Here is a 14,325-nt window from a genome sequence, read left to right on the forward strand (position 1 = left end):
TGGTTTTTCACATTTTCCCAAATCTATTAAAGATTTTTTGACCAAAAACGGATCAAAGATCTACTACAGCATCAAACAAGTGCAAGATAACCTTTCCACTAAATGTGGTCAACACTGTGTATTCTACCTGTGCCAAAGAGCCCGTGGAGTTTCTTTTGAAGATGTTATGTCTCTTTATAATGATGATTTAAGAAGTAATGATAGCGTCGTAGATTGTTTTGTTAGAAAATATCAAAAGTGTTCAAATATGTGTCCTTTAAGACCGTGTAATCAAGGCGTATGCTCACGTCAAATGTTTCAAGAATGCCACAAATGTTAAATTGCTTAATTTTTCTAATAAATCTTTATTGAATTTAATCATAGTCGTTCAAAAGTCATTCAAAATTAATTCAAAAGTCATTCAAAATTCCTTCAAAAGTCTAACCACCCCGAGAGATCGGGATTAGGAAAAGGTCCGGAGGCGTTCATGGGGCTAAATGAGTCATCATCATCCCCTTCATAGGGGGGAGGGTTTGTTGGGACATCTTTAGGGGTGCTGTAGCTCGGTGAAGGGTTTTGTTTTAAAGCTTGAATCTGTTGACGAAGCTTATGGTTAGGTACCCCCGAGAGGGGAATGTTGAGGATTGCCAGGGCCTTAAGAAACTGAGGCCACCCTGGTGGTCTTCTGTCATCAGCAACCTTGTGGGCTGTCGTGGTACTTTTAAGCAACTCAAACATATGTGAACCCTTGACAACAGAGCCCTGAAGGATAAACTCTCCTTTGTCATTCCAAGTAGCGGTCCCCTTTGAGTCTTTTAGCTTGTTCATAATGTATCTAGCATTTTTCCTGTTACGTGCCGGAACATGTGTCAACATGTCATGCATAACATTATTTTCAACAGGCATATGATCTTCAGCCGGTAAGATCGCAGGTACAGGCATTACCGGGGGATGGCTCTCTCTAAGCGCGTCATCTTTTAAAGGTTCAGTTAGGGAAAGCGTTAAATGGTTGGTATCTCTCTCACCTTGTTTTACCAAGGTCAAATACCTTTGCAAGAGGTTTGTGTATTTTTTTAACCTTATCATAGGGGTTCAATCCTTTTCGGTTCAAAACATCCTTCATGGCCGTATCCAAATAATTTTCCGCTGTTTGTCTGATATTTTCAGGACCCTGCATTTGTTTTTTAAGTCTATCCAACTCTTGTTGAGGCACCAAGTACATTTTATTTGCCATCACACTCTGTGTTCAACCCCCACGCCTGGCAGCAATAAGGCTGGTGATGAAGGGTACTGCTATAGTTAGCAACGGCAGAAGAAAACCCCCAGACTGTTGTAGGCTACGTCTTTTCTTTCGAAGACTGGCTGTTTTTTTGTCTCTTTAATTTTTTTAATTGGGTCAGGGTGAGTGGAATGCGCCCTTTGAGAAGATTCAAAGCAATCTCACATAGGGATAATATGAGATCTGAAGAACAGTGATCCAAGATGGCCTTCCGTTCTTTAGCTGTAGCCCCAACTAGGCTTCTCAAGAGGGGCAGGTTTCTTTTTAAACGCAGAGACATAGCGGTTACTTTTTAGGAATGTACACCGCCGGCCACTCCCACGGGAACAGGCCTGTTCGGAGCCTCAGGTGTTCTGGAGTATTTGCTTTTAAATCCACGATTAAATAAGAAAATGGCTCTTTGGTAGCGTCCTCATAGCTATCCATAAAGTAGGACTTCCTTCCCGGGTACATCTGCTGAGCTATAGTGTTAATTTGTAGTTTGTCTCTAGGGTTTTTGAACAAAACCATGTAATTGGCGTTCAAACTGATGGTACGGCTGTTTTTACCTTGGTGAAACACATTTTGCACCAAGTAAAGCACAGACAGGTTTCTATGTTGAGTATATTGTGTAAATGCTCGTGCAATTTCAGGATGTTCGCTACCTGCAAATAGCATATCGTCCAAAACCAGCAGATTGTTTTTATGTGGAGGTAAAAGTTCATCATCAGACAGGGATTCAGGTATTCCTTCAACAAACTTGATTTTTATTTTCTTCAACAATTCATCATACATAGGTTGATAACATGAATAACACCACACAATATTGTCAGGCTTCTGAGATAACACATGTTCAGAATTCTCTAAAATACTTTTTACAAAACAAGTTTTACCACTGTTGGAGGGGCCTGCGATTAAGGCCGAAAATGGCAGTTGCAACCGGGGGTCAAAACCTTCTACAGCCGCCATTATATCTTAAGCTTTAAGACACACTGGGGCTTGTAGCATAAGTCAGTAGCCAAAGGGCAGTGTGGTCCCGTTAGGTAAAAGCATTCTCTTGTCATAGACTACCCTGAATCTTTTAGTAAGTGGGGCATTCCTGAGATGGAAGCCCTTTTTATCCCTAACAATTTTTTTGTAGGAGCTCAAAATCTCCAAGTCACTATTCCGATCGTTTATGAACCCCTCGACCAAGCGTGTGATTGATTCCAAGTTTACACGCGAGGCATTTTCGTAGTTTTGAGTCACGCCTTTGGCTTTCAACACCACGTGATTGTCTTTAGTCCTAAAAGCATAGCTTTTGGGCCCACAGGAGGACCATTCTGTGATATGGTCGCCATCTTTGAGTTCACTCGTTAAACCACCCAGATAGTTGCTAAGTGGGGGGCTCCAGTCACCCTGTTTGCTTACATAGACCACAGAGTCTGTGTCGTGGTAAAGAACCCTCCTCTGAAGCTGCTCCATGAGGGCGTACAATTCAAGTCGGCCATAGGCCGTGGTAAATGCTGCAAGAAATACATTTACATTACCCGGGGGTAGAACCCACTTTGTGTTACGTCTCCATTGCACCAGGACAATGTCTTGACTCAAGAATGAAAAATGGGAAATTTCGTATTGGTCCGAAAAAACAAATTCCAAAAATTCTTCGGGGTCTTTAATGATCGTCGTAGTTAGCATATTGCATCTCTGCGAAAGCTTCCCCCAAAGCGAGTTTAAGTACAATTTCGACACATTTCGTTTGGTCTTGTTGACCTCTATTCTGTCAGGGTCAAGAAGAATGCCTTCTCTGTCTCGATAGTCTCGAATGTACTTGTCTTTGCTCTCTTGATCTGTGACCGATGAAGGATAGCCTGAAGCCATCTGCTTGCATCTCAAGAAGGTCTTGATGTACTCTTTAAAAAGAGTGTCTGATTTCCTGGAAAAGTTCCACACTTCAAAGATTTTGGCCACACGATACCCCTTCTCTAGAGCCTTTGTGAATTCAGGTGTAACCCAGACAGCTGTAAGGGCTCTTTCCTGATCTGAGTGATCACAAGGCTTTTCCTGGTTGTTGTTTTCACTGCAGGTGCGACATAGGGGAAAGAAAAGTTTTCCTTGAGGTCCCTTGTAAGGCAACACTGGTATAAACAAACCCCTAGGTGGGTAGACCGTTGCTTTAATCAGACCAAAATAGTTTTGGGGTAAGTCAAAGTCGCGGTGAATAATTTCAGGATGCCCCATAGGATAGCATGAGGAACTCATTACATGAGGATAAAGAGATGTAAAATCTACATAACCTATTGTCTCGTCTGGTTGCGCTACATACCGCAAGGTCAAAGCATTGGTACGGCCTCCATACAGGGCCTGTCGTGGCTCCAAGGGTTCTGGTGGGTCAAAGCTGGAAAGGAAAGCTCGAACATGAGGATCAGACTTTTTGAGTGCGGTCCACTCATGCTCCCACATAACATTCACTTTCAAACCATAAGTAGCCTGTAAAGATTCACATTTGTCTTGAAACTCTAGGTACATTTCACCAAAAGTCTTTTGGGTTAGGACACACAGGGCCTGTGGCTCAAAGCAAGATTTACACCCGTGGAAGAAACAACCGTTGTACTCAAACACAGTCTCAACACCGTCAATCTGTGTGTATCCATCTACATGATAAGGCCCAAACGCCTTCTCACCCCTATTCAAAGCATGTTGAATAAAAATGTCTTTATCCTGGGCCAAGTACTCCAACCACTGAATGGAGCCACTAGAGTATGACTTAAATTGGCGTCGGTAGTTGTCAGGCGAGGGGATAGCTATAGATGCAGGAGGTAGAAAGTGTGTACGATAGGTTTTCATGCATGCCGATGCAATAGTTGTACAACTCCAGGGGTCAATGCCTGCATCTTTGATGACCTCTGCTCTGAATCTGAGGCACCCCTCGCGAAGGATAACCACGTCGTTGTCACAGTATGACTCCATCTCTTTGTGGAAATCAAAAGTGCTGTGACATACTGTCTCGTACCATGTCATGAATCTCTCTCGCTCTTTGGGAGACATTTGATCACAACCGTACATTTCAGGTCTCGGATAAGATCCTATATAGTGTAAATTCTCCTCAGATGTAAAAAAATGGGGAAACCAACCTTTCACAGAGTTCTCAAAACCCAAGGCCTCAGGCATTTGAGACAATCTCATGGGTAAGAAGCTTAAACTGTCAATGTATCTCTGGTTGAAAGCGGGGTCTACAAAACACAAGATTTTACTACCTTGAGCTATGACACTGGGCGCAACGCCTTGCTGTATCAGAGGGTTCAAAAGAAGGTACGAATCATATGCTCTAGAATTGTGCGCTATAAACGTAAAGTTTCTGTACTGGGGTTTTCTGAAGTGTTTTAGAAAGAGGAGTGCACAATTGGGTCCCTCAGCTGACCACTTATCCCCCTTGAAAGTCATGGTAGATACAAAAATAGGCAAATGAACCCCTGATTGTTGATTAGTCTCAAAATCATAAAAAATGTATTTCTCTGAATGTTCATCTTCAGCCAAGGGTTGAATATAACACTCGTGGGGAACATCTTGAACAACTTCAGAGTCTCTGCTTTTCAAAGGCCCTTTACAGATTGGGCAATGAATGATTCCACACACATGAGGTTTAGGGCTGTCTATTTTAAGGTTGTAATTGCATTGACATTTTGGACATTTCCTGTTAATAGCACAACTGCTTACAGATTTACAGGCCTTGGGGTGCCATGTTTCAATTTTGTGTTTTTCGTAACAGTAGGCCGAACGGCATGTCCTGTGACAATCGGCACAGGGTGTCAGGTTTAAGGGCTGCATCGGACATTTTTCATCCAGACATACGGAACAGTTATAACGGCACGAGTGGCCACCCTTTCGGGTGTAGCCGGTATGACAGGCTGGACACACATAGGGGGCGCCTAAAAACGCTCCGATGTTGGTAACTGCATAGTAATGGTCGTTTTGCACATAAAAGTACAGGATCTGAGGATGAGGTTGGGGGTTGTTTTGGAATTTCAAGAGAGAAGCATTAGCTCTACTGTGGTACAAAACCACAATCTTGATGTTCAGAAAGTTTTCAAATTTGACTATGTCAGAGAATGCGACAGCATCATGTATACCCAGACCTACAGCATTTTGAAGCTCTCTAGCCTTTTGCAACGCCTCTAGATCCGTACATCCGGGGTTTAGTAAATGTGCTAGGCCTATTGCAAAGCATAGCTTATTACCGTGATTGTGAACGTTTATGAGGCATGCCCTTTTATTGTTTATGATTTCTGATTGCATTAGGCTATCTAGCTTCCTTCTCTGCCCCCACCACCCAGGGGTTGCCGTATTATTTGCACAACAAGCTCCAGCGACCTATCGGCTATGATGGATAAATTTGATTGAACAAGTCATTCCAGCAGGGCTATAAATTGTTCAAGATCTGCTTCACCATTGGGTAAAATAAGAGATACAGTGTTTTGCATGCTATCTCCACAAATTTCCAACTGTAAGACATCACGAGGTTCGCCATAATCTCTTGCCCTCTCTAACAGTTCGTTCAGAGTATCCAAAATCATCACGTAAAAAACAGCATAATTGAGATTTTGATTCACCCATGTGAAATTGAAAAACTGTCTAATCTCTGTATTGCTGAATTTATTTCTGTACACAACCCTGACACTTCTATCAAGACCATCTCCCTCCTGATTTATTAGACAATTTTCCAATTCCTCAAAAACATCATATTCCGTTTCAGACTCTTCTGACTCAGGCATTAATAGCGGGCTGCTTGGAGGGTCTGGTGTAGAAGATCTCAGGCTCTCGTTCATCTGGTTTATTAAAAAAACTAGGGCTGGCGGGATTTGAGATAATTGGTTTTCATATGTTGTTCCTGACTCGTTCATATGTTTAATTATTTCAATTAGGTCGGCGGGAATTTGGGAAAATAGATTTTCGTCTATCGGAATTATGTCTGATAACCCACCCTCGTTCATCCGTTCAATTAAAGCTAGTAGATCAGGGGGTATTTTCGCCAAAAGGCTTTCAACTGTCTCAATTATAGGCACGTCCATTTCGGTAACTGGTTTTAGCGCCGGTATTTGCGTTTTAACAACCGGGGCATTGTTCTATGCCAGAAGGATAGATCCTGACTGTATTGCCGCTCGAGTAAATCAACCATTCGTTGGTGTAGCAAGACATTTCTGGATTTTAGAGCCTTTGAAAAGGCCTTGATAAACTCCGCTTGGTCTATTTCAGGTTTGGGTGTTTCTACATAAGAATTGGAGGAATCAAGAAGATTGGCTGCGTTACAGAATAGCCAGTCGTCTACCTGTGAAATGTCATTTAAAACGTTGAAATCATCAGTTTTCCTTGTTTTATTGTGAATGTCAGGCGCTCTGAAATCCTCCGCGGGTTCTCGGTGTGTATGGTCTTCTGTGCCGTTATACGCCGGGGAGGAGTCTGTAAAAACATTATTTGTCATTGTTTTAGCATTTTCAATCATAAAAATGTATAAATTATCATAAACTCTGTATTACTAATAACATAAGGGCTTCATACCATGTCCGTGTAGGGCCGTTTCTTGAAGAAGTAACTTTTTGGGCCTGGGAGATTCTTCGCAATGCACTTGCGCTTGGTTCCTGGGTGGTGTTAGGGTAAACCCGTTCGAACAGAAAGGCAGAATAGCATCGATGTCCTCGTTCAGAGTACACGAAGCACCCGTGATCCTTCTTTTGGGTCTGTCCGCTGTAAACACAAAAAATAGCTTTTAATATAGGGTTCACACTTTATGTTTTTAATGTATACATTTTCTTAGGGATTTTTTTTTTTTTTTTTTTAGTATTGAACTTACGTCTACAATAGTGTGACGGAGACTGGCTGCTTTCAGCGCTGCAGGCAGTTTGATTCTGAGAATCCCTCTCTGACAAATTCGGTTCCAAATCATCTAGCCCACAGAGCATCTGCGTAAAGGATTGCGAGCCTACAGACGTTAGATAACATTAACATATATACGAAATATACACATTTTTAAAATATGAGAATACGGGCATTTGACATATTACCTTAAAATCATTGTCCATCAGTTTTAGAATAGTGATATCACATTTTTAATATCCATACAATTCCCTGAAAATACCTCTCCAAATCTAATATATTATTTTCACTAACTCACCTTCAGAAAGCTCCATTAGGACCGATTCCGAGATTATCTGTTGGCCCGGAGTCTTTTCGAGGTGCTCTATAGGATGTCTTAACGTCTGGCTTCACTATCCTGCAATGAGTTTACAGAGCGGGGGTGCCGTTTTTTCGGGCGTCATCCTGTATGCAAAAAAGGGCCATATAAAGTACTCGAATGTCTAGAGACCCAAAACCACAGGCGGGTGTCTCGACATATTCGGTCTGCCGATATTGCACTTATGCTTCATAGCACAGCGTTGGGGTGTCCGTTGTAAATTTATATCCCGGGGTGGGGGACCGTTAGTATATGCGCTGATTAGAAAATAACATATGTTTTAAACATTAGGAGTTCGTCTAGACCTGATGTCTTATGCCGGGGCTTTTTTCACTTTTTTAGCCCCCACATGTTTGAAGGTGAGATAAATACGTATTTGAAAGGGCTTGGGGGGGTAATAAAATGGAAAGTGCCCAGACCAATTGAAGAGAAGCCGGCAATCCTAAACAAACTTACACACACCTTTTCTGGTTTCAAAAGCACCCCCCCCATGCAGAGACACACCCACACACACACACAATTACCCACCCTCACACGCACACACCCCCCTGCGCACGTGCCAGTCCTAAACAAACGTACACACACACACTTTTTCTGGTTTCAAAAGCACCCCATGCAGAGACACACACCCCCCTTTTTTGTTTTGTTTTGAACACACACACACACACAATTACCCTCCCTCACACGCACACACCCCCCTGCGCACGCACATGTCTTTCCGGAATTCCTTTTTTCTCAAGCGCCGCCTGGGGATGGCTCGAAAATGCATAGCCCCTAACTTTAAAGGTGAGATACAGCTTTAAAACCATTTTATTTAATTCCTAATATTTAGTACAGACCTTTTTAAAAACAGCTTGTGCAATATTGTAACACGCATTAATGTTCGAGCTATAAACAACGTTTGAAGAAATGACAGATTCCCGTTCGTTATGGGGTAGCTTTAAAACCATTTATTTAATTCATAATATTTAGTACAGACCTTTGCATAATTAATACAATACATTTCTACTGTTCCTTTCTTACGGATAACGGGCCCGGCTATAGGGTTGTCACTGAACCCCAACCGACGTCTGTGTCCAACTCCCCAGCGTCAAGACTCGGTAAGTTTTCACCCCAGGGATAGATCCTACGTCTGGCCTGTAGACTCTCGCCAGCTGTCTTAAGGATAGAAGCGGCCATCGACGTAATTGTTCACGATTTTTGAAAAGATTGTCCAGCTTATTCATCAGGGTTATGAATATAGGGTAATCCCTCCATTTAAAGCTAAACACAGGCATAAAAAAATTCACATCCTTGCAGGCTTTCGATAATACATATGAATTTACAGACTTGGTAGCATTTGTACTATCATATTGTTCACATGCTAAAATTGTCACTTTGGAGTCGGGGCTATAAGCCATTGAAGAGATCCTGATGGCTTGTAAATCATAGCGACCCTCCACCCGCTCTTCCATAGCATAACCTGGCACGGCTGTACCACTCAGGGCCTGTTCAATTTGACAGAGCGCTAGCCGTATCTTAAGCCATTCTCTCATACGCAGTGCAGGAGAAAAACTCCCGGCTTTTGCATGATAAAGGGGTCTGGGGCCGCTGTCTGTGAAAATCTTCACCGTTGAATCCTCAGGTTTGAACATATATGTCATGTGGCCATCACTAGTATCCAAAAACTCTTTAAAACATTCTGGGGCCTCACCCCAAAGATCCTCGATGCTTTTATCATTGGGTTCGCGACAAGAGACGCATAGTACCCCGAGAATTGGCCTAGGAGTCATAATTTTCTGTTTAATGTTCAGGGTTTTTATTTTTTAAATCTTGTTTAGTGTTCTGGGGCCGCATGTGTGTCTGGGGCGTATTTATAAGACGTCTGCCTCCAACACATAACCCCCCGGACATTCCTAATTCATAGACAACAACCCTAAGAGCAATTAAATAGGGGGGTGTGGGGTCATCCTCTTTGAAATGTTCAAACACAACCCCCCCAGTTCAATGAGGGCCCTACACATCAATCATCATGACTACTTCAAAGAGATGCAATATAGATATAACACACACTCTAACACGTGACAGAACAGGATAGAACTATATGACCCTAACCACGTGACACCTTCCCGCCAGGATGTCCAGACCGGATGCCCTTATTTGGGCATGTACGAACCAGCCGGACATAGGGTCATAAATCAGACGCATAGGGTCATAAATCACGATTTTGACCGATGCCGTCTCCTTTATTCTCTCTGACACTCCTGCGTATCCCGTAGTGCTGGGCCTACCTTGGTTAACTAGTCATAACCCCACTTTCTCTTGGCCACAGAAAACTCTCACGGGGTGGTCGCGAGAGTGCTCAGGTAGGGGTTTCCGTTGGTGCTAACATGGTGGAAAGTCCAGACCAGGTTTCCACCGTGCGCATTCCCCCCGAATATGCCGATTTGGCTCTCGCCTTCTATAAAAGGAAGGCAACTCAATTACCACCCCATCGACAGGAGTATTGTGTGATAAATCTCAAGGTAGACGCTGCACTTCCCAAGAGTCACATGTATCCCCTGTCGCAAGCGGAGACGGTGGCTATGGAGACATATGTCTCTGAATCCCTGCGTCAGGGGTACATTCGGCCCTCCATTTCACCCGTCTCCTCGAGTTTCTTTTTTGTGAAGAAGAAGGATGGAGGTCTGTGCCCGTGCATTGATTATCGAGGTCTCAATAAAATTACGGTGGGGTACAGTTACCCGCTACCCCTGAACGCCCCGGCGATGGAGTTAATGCACGCAGTGTGCTTCTTCACTAAACTGGATCTCAGGAGTGCTTACAATCTGGTGCGTATCCGAGATGGAGACGAGTGGAAGACAGCATTTAATACCACCTCAGGGCATTATGAGTACCTCGTCATGCCGTACGGGTTGAAGAATGCTTCATCAGTCTTCCAATCGTTTGTAGACAAGATTTTCAGGGACCTGCACGGGCAGGGGGTAGGGGTGTATATTGATGACATTCTGATTTACTCTGCTACACGCGCCGAGTATGTGTCCCTGGTGCGCAAATGCTTGGTCGCCTGTTGGAGCATGACCTGTATTTCAAGGCTGAGAAATGCCTGTTCTTTCAACAGTCCGTCTCCTTCTTAGGGTATCGCCTATCCACGTCAGGAGTGGAGATGGAGGTTGACCGCATTGCAGCCGCGCGTAATTGGCCAACTCCAACCACGGGGAAGGAGGTGCAGCGATTTTTAGGGTTTTCCAATTACTACCGGAGGTTTATCCGGGGTTTTGGTTAGGTGGCTGCTCCCATTACCTCACTGCTGAAGGGGCGTCCGGTGCGCTTGCAGTGGTCGGCTGGGGCGGACAGGGCTTTTAGGAAACTGAAGGCTCCGTTTACCTCGGTTCCTGTGTTGGCTCATCCGGATCCATCTTTGCAATTGATAGTGGAGGTGGACGCATTGGAGGCTGGGATAGGAGCTGTGCTCTCTCAGCGTCCGGGTACGCCACCTAAGCTCCGCCCCTGTGCCTTCTTCTCTAAGAAGCTCAGCCCGGCGGAGCGAAACTATGATGTGGGGGACTGGGAGCTGTTAGCTGTCATCAAGGCTTTGAAGATGTGGAGACATTGGCTTGAGGGGGCTAAACACCCTTTTCTCATCTGGACTGACCACCGCAATCTGGAGTACATCCGGGAGGCGAGGAGACTGAACCCTCGCGAGGCAAGGTGGGCCATGTTTGTCACCCGTTTTGTGTTTACCCTCTCTTACAGACCAGGTTCCCAGAACGTTAAGGCAGACGCCCTGTCACGGCTGTATGACACAGAGGAGCGGTCCATGGATCCCACTCCCATAATCCCAGCCTCGTGTTTAGTGGCACCAGTAGTATGGTAGCTGGACGCAGACATTGAGCAGGTGTCACGTGCAGAGCCCGCTCCCCCTCAGTGTCCATCTGTACGTTCCGTCTGCTGTCCGCGACCGATTGATCTATTGGGCTCACACGTCACCCTCCTCGGGTTATCCTGGGATTGGGCAGACTATGCGCTGTCTTACTGGGAGGTACTGGTGGCCCACCTTAGCTAAGGACGTGAGGGGTTATGTTTCCTCCTGCTCAGTGTGCGCCCAGTGCAAGGCTCCTAGACACCTACCCAGAGGTAAGTTACAACACTTACCCGTTCCACAACAGCCATGGTCACATTTATCGGTGGATTTTATAACCGATCTTCCACCTTCACAAGGTAACACCACGATCCTGGTCGTTGTGGATCATTTTTCTAAGTCCTGTCATCTCCTCCCTTTGCCCGGTCTCCCTATGGCCCTACAGACTGCGGAGACTGTGTCTGATCGGGGTCCCCAGTTCACGTCAAGGGTCTGGAAGGCGTTCATGGAACACCTGGGGGTCTCGGTCAACCTTACCTCAGGTTTTCACCCTGAGAGTAACGGGCAGGTGGAGAGAGTTAACCAGGATGTCGGTAGGTTTCTGAGGTGTTATTGCCAGGACCGGTCGGGGGAGTGGGCGGTGTTCGTGCCCTGGGCAGAGATGGCGCAGAATTCGCTCCGCCACTCCTCCACTAACCTCTCTCCCTTTCAGTGTGTGTTGGGGTATCAGCCGGTTCTGGCCCCTTGGCATCAGAGTCAGACTGAGGCTCCTGCGGTGGACTATTGGTTCCGGCGCACGGAGGAGACCTGGGATGCTGCTCACGTCCACCTTCAGCGCGCCGTTCCACGCCAGAAAATTGGCGCAGACCGTCACCGCAGTGAGGCCCCGGTGTTCGCACCGGGGGACAGGGTCTGGCTCTCGACCAGAAACCTGCCCTGCCGGAAGCTGAGTCTGCGGTTTGTGGGGCCGTTTAACCTGTTGGGGATAGGGGGCAGTATTGACACGGCTGGATAAAAACGTACCCGATTTAATCTGGTTACTACTCCTGCCCAGTAACTAGAATATGCATATAATTATTGGCTTTGGATAGAAAATACCCTAAAGTTTCTAAAACTGTTTGAATGGTGTCTGTGAGTATAACAGAACTCATATAGCAGGCAAAAACCTGAGAAGATTTCATGCAGGAAGGCCTGTCTGACAAGGTGTCGTTCTTCTTGTCTCTGTTTATGAGGATCTTAGCTGTCCCGTGACACTTCCTACGGCTGCCATAGGGTCTCAGAAGGCGGCAAAAAGCTGAATCGTGGCTTTGCAGGCTCTGGCTGAAACAAAGTAGCGCGTTTGGGTAGTGGCTGGTTACAGTACTGTGAGACTCAGGCTCGTGCCCGCGTCGACCGAAAGCTTTGTTTTCTTTCCTCTGTTTAGCTAAATGGACATTCCCGGTCGGAATATTATCGCTTTTTTTACGAGAAAAATGGCATAAAAATTGATTTTAAACAGCGGTTGACATGCTTTGAAGTACGGTAATGGAATATTTAGATTTTTTTGTCACGAATTGCGCCATGCGCGCGACCCTTATTTACCCTTTCAGATAGTGTCTTGAACGCACGAACAAAACGCCGCTATTCGGATATAACGATGGATTATTTTGGACCAAACCAACATTTGTTATTGAAGTAGCAGTCCTGGGAGTGCATTCTGACGAAAACAACAAAAGGTAATCAAACTTTTATAATAGTAAATCTGATATTGGTGAGTGCTAAACTTGCCGGGTGTCTAAATAGCTAGCCCGTGATGGCTGGGCTATGTACTTAGAATATTGCAAAATGTGCTTTCACCAAAAAGCTATTTTAAAATCGGACATATCGAGTGCATAGAGGAGTTCTGTATCTATAATTCTTAAAATAATTGTTATGCTTTTTGTGAACGTTTATCGTGAGTAATTTAGTAAATTGTTAGCGAATTCCCCGGAAGTTTGCGGGGGGTATGCTAGTTCTGAACGTCACATGCTAATGTAAAAAGCTGGTTTTTGATATAAATATGAACTTGATTGAACAAAACATGCATGTATTGTATAACATAATGTCCTAGGTTTGTCATCTGATGAAGATCATCAAAGGTTAGTGCTGCATTTAGCTGTGGTTTTGGTTTTTGTGACATATAGGCTTGCTTTGAAAATGGCTGTGTGATTATTTTTGGCAGGGTACTCTGACATAATCGAATGTTTTGCTTTCGCTGTAAAGCCTTTTTGAAATCGGACAGTGTGGTTAGATTAACGAGAGTCTTGTCTTCAAAATGGTGTAAAATAGTCATGTTTGAGAAATTGATGTTATAGCATTTATGAGGTATTTCTATTTCGTGCCACGTGATTCCACTGGCTGTTGACTAGGGTGGGACGCTTGCCCAGGGAGGTTAACCTATAACATACCTCATTCACTCTCCTCAGGACTTTAACCTCTCTGGGCTAGGCGGGATGAATTCGTCCCACCTACGCAACAGCCAGTCTAATCCAGTGGCGCGATTTTCAAATACCTTAGAAATGCTATTACTTCAATTTCTCAAACATATGACTATTTTACAGCTATTTAAAGACAAGACTCTCGTTAACCCTCTGTTTCACCTCGTGTCCTTGTCGGTGATTGTTTGTGATGTTATGTACGCGTGATGTTGTATCGGTGTGCGATGGGTTTATTTGAACCATGTTTTTTTGTAATTTGGTTTTGGAGATTGTTTTATTATTAAATAGTCCAGTTTACCAATTTGGTTTTCTCCTGCGCCTGACTTCCCTGCCACCTATCTACACGACATTGACAACTACACAATTGTTGGGTGCATTTGCTGTTTGTTTTTGTTGTGTTTCAGATTATTTTGCGCCCAATAGAAATAAATGGTAAATAAGTTATTGTATCATTTTGAAGTCACTTATTGTAAATAATAGAATGTGTCTAAACACTTCTACACTAATCTGGATGCTACCGTGATTATGGATAATCCTGAATGAATTGTGAATAATGAGGAGTGGGAAAGTTACAGAGGCATAA

General features: G+C 44.3%; 1 protein-coding gene across 3 annotated transcripts; it reads right to left on the reverse strand.

Moving 5' to 3' along the window:
* Window positions 1-1,983: 1,983 nt before the first annotated feature.
* On the reverse strand, window positions 1,984-7,717 carry LOC123728993 (uncharacterized). 3 transcript variants are annotated; one of them, XM_045702150.1, is made up of 4 exons: window positions 7,386-7,691; window positions 7,065-7,173; window positions 6,773-6,958; window positions 1,984-6,673 (listed from the first exon to the last, which is right to left on the reverse strand). In XM_045702150.1, the coding sequence occupies exon 4, from the start codon at window positions 5,510-5,512 to the stop codon at window positions 2,249-2,251; it is 3,264 nt and encodes a 1,087-aa protein (XP_045558106.1). In that variant the 5' UTR covers window positions 5,513-6,673; window positions 6,773-6,958; window positions 7,065-7,173; window positions 7,386-7,691; the 3' UTR covers window positions 1,984-2,248. The 3 variants fall into 3 exon arrangements, with proteins under 3 accessions (XP_045558106.1, XP_045558107.1, XP_045558108.1); XM_045702151.1 differs by lacking the exon at window positions 7,065-7,173 and having other exon boundaries at window positions 7,386-7,490; XM_045702152.1 differs by lacking the exon at window positions 7,065-7,173 and having other exon boundaries at window positions 4,356-6,673; window positions 7,386-7,717.
* Window positions 7,718-14,325: the final 6,608 nt, after the last annotated feature.

This window comes from Salmo salar, chromosome ssa19 (assembly GCF_905237065.1).
Source record: "Salmo salar chromosome ssa19, Ssal_v3.1, whole genome shotgun sequence".
NCBI classification, from domain to species: Eukaryota; Metazoa; Chordata; class Actinopteri; order Salmoniformes; family Salmonidae; genus Salmo; species Salmo salar.

Bases quoted from the DNA above. Each gene is read 5' to 3' on its own strand.
- LOC123728993 (XM_045702150.1), bottom strand. From the start codon at position 5,512: ATGCAATCAGAAATCATAAACAATAAAAGGGCATGCCTCATAAACGTT.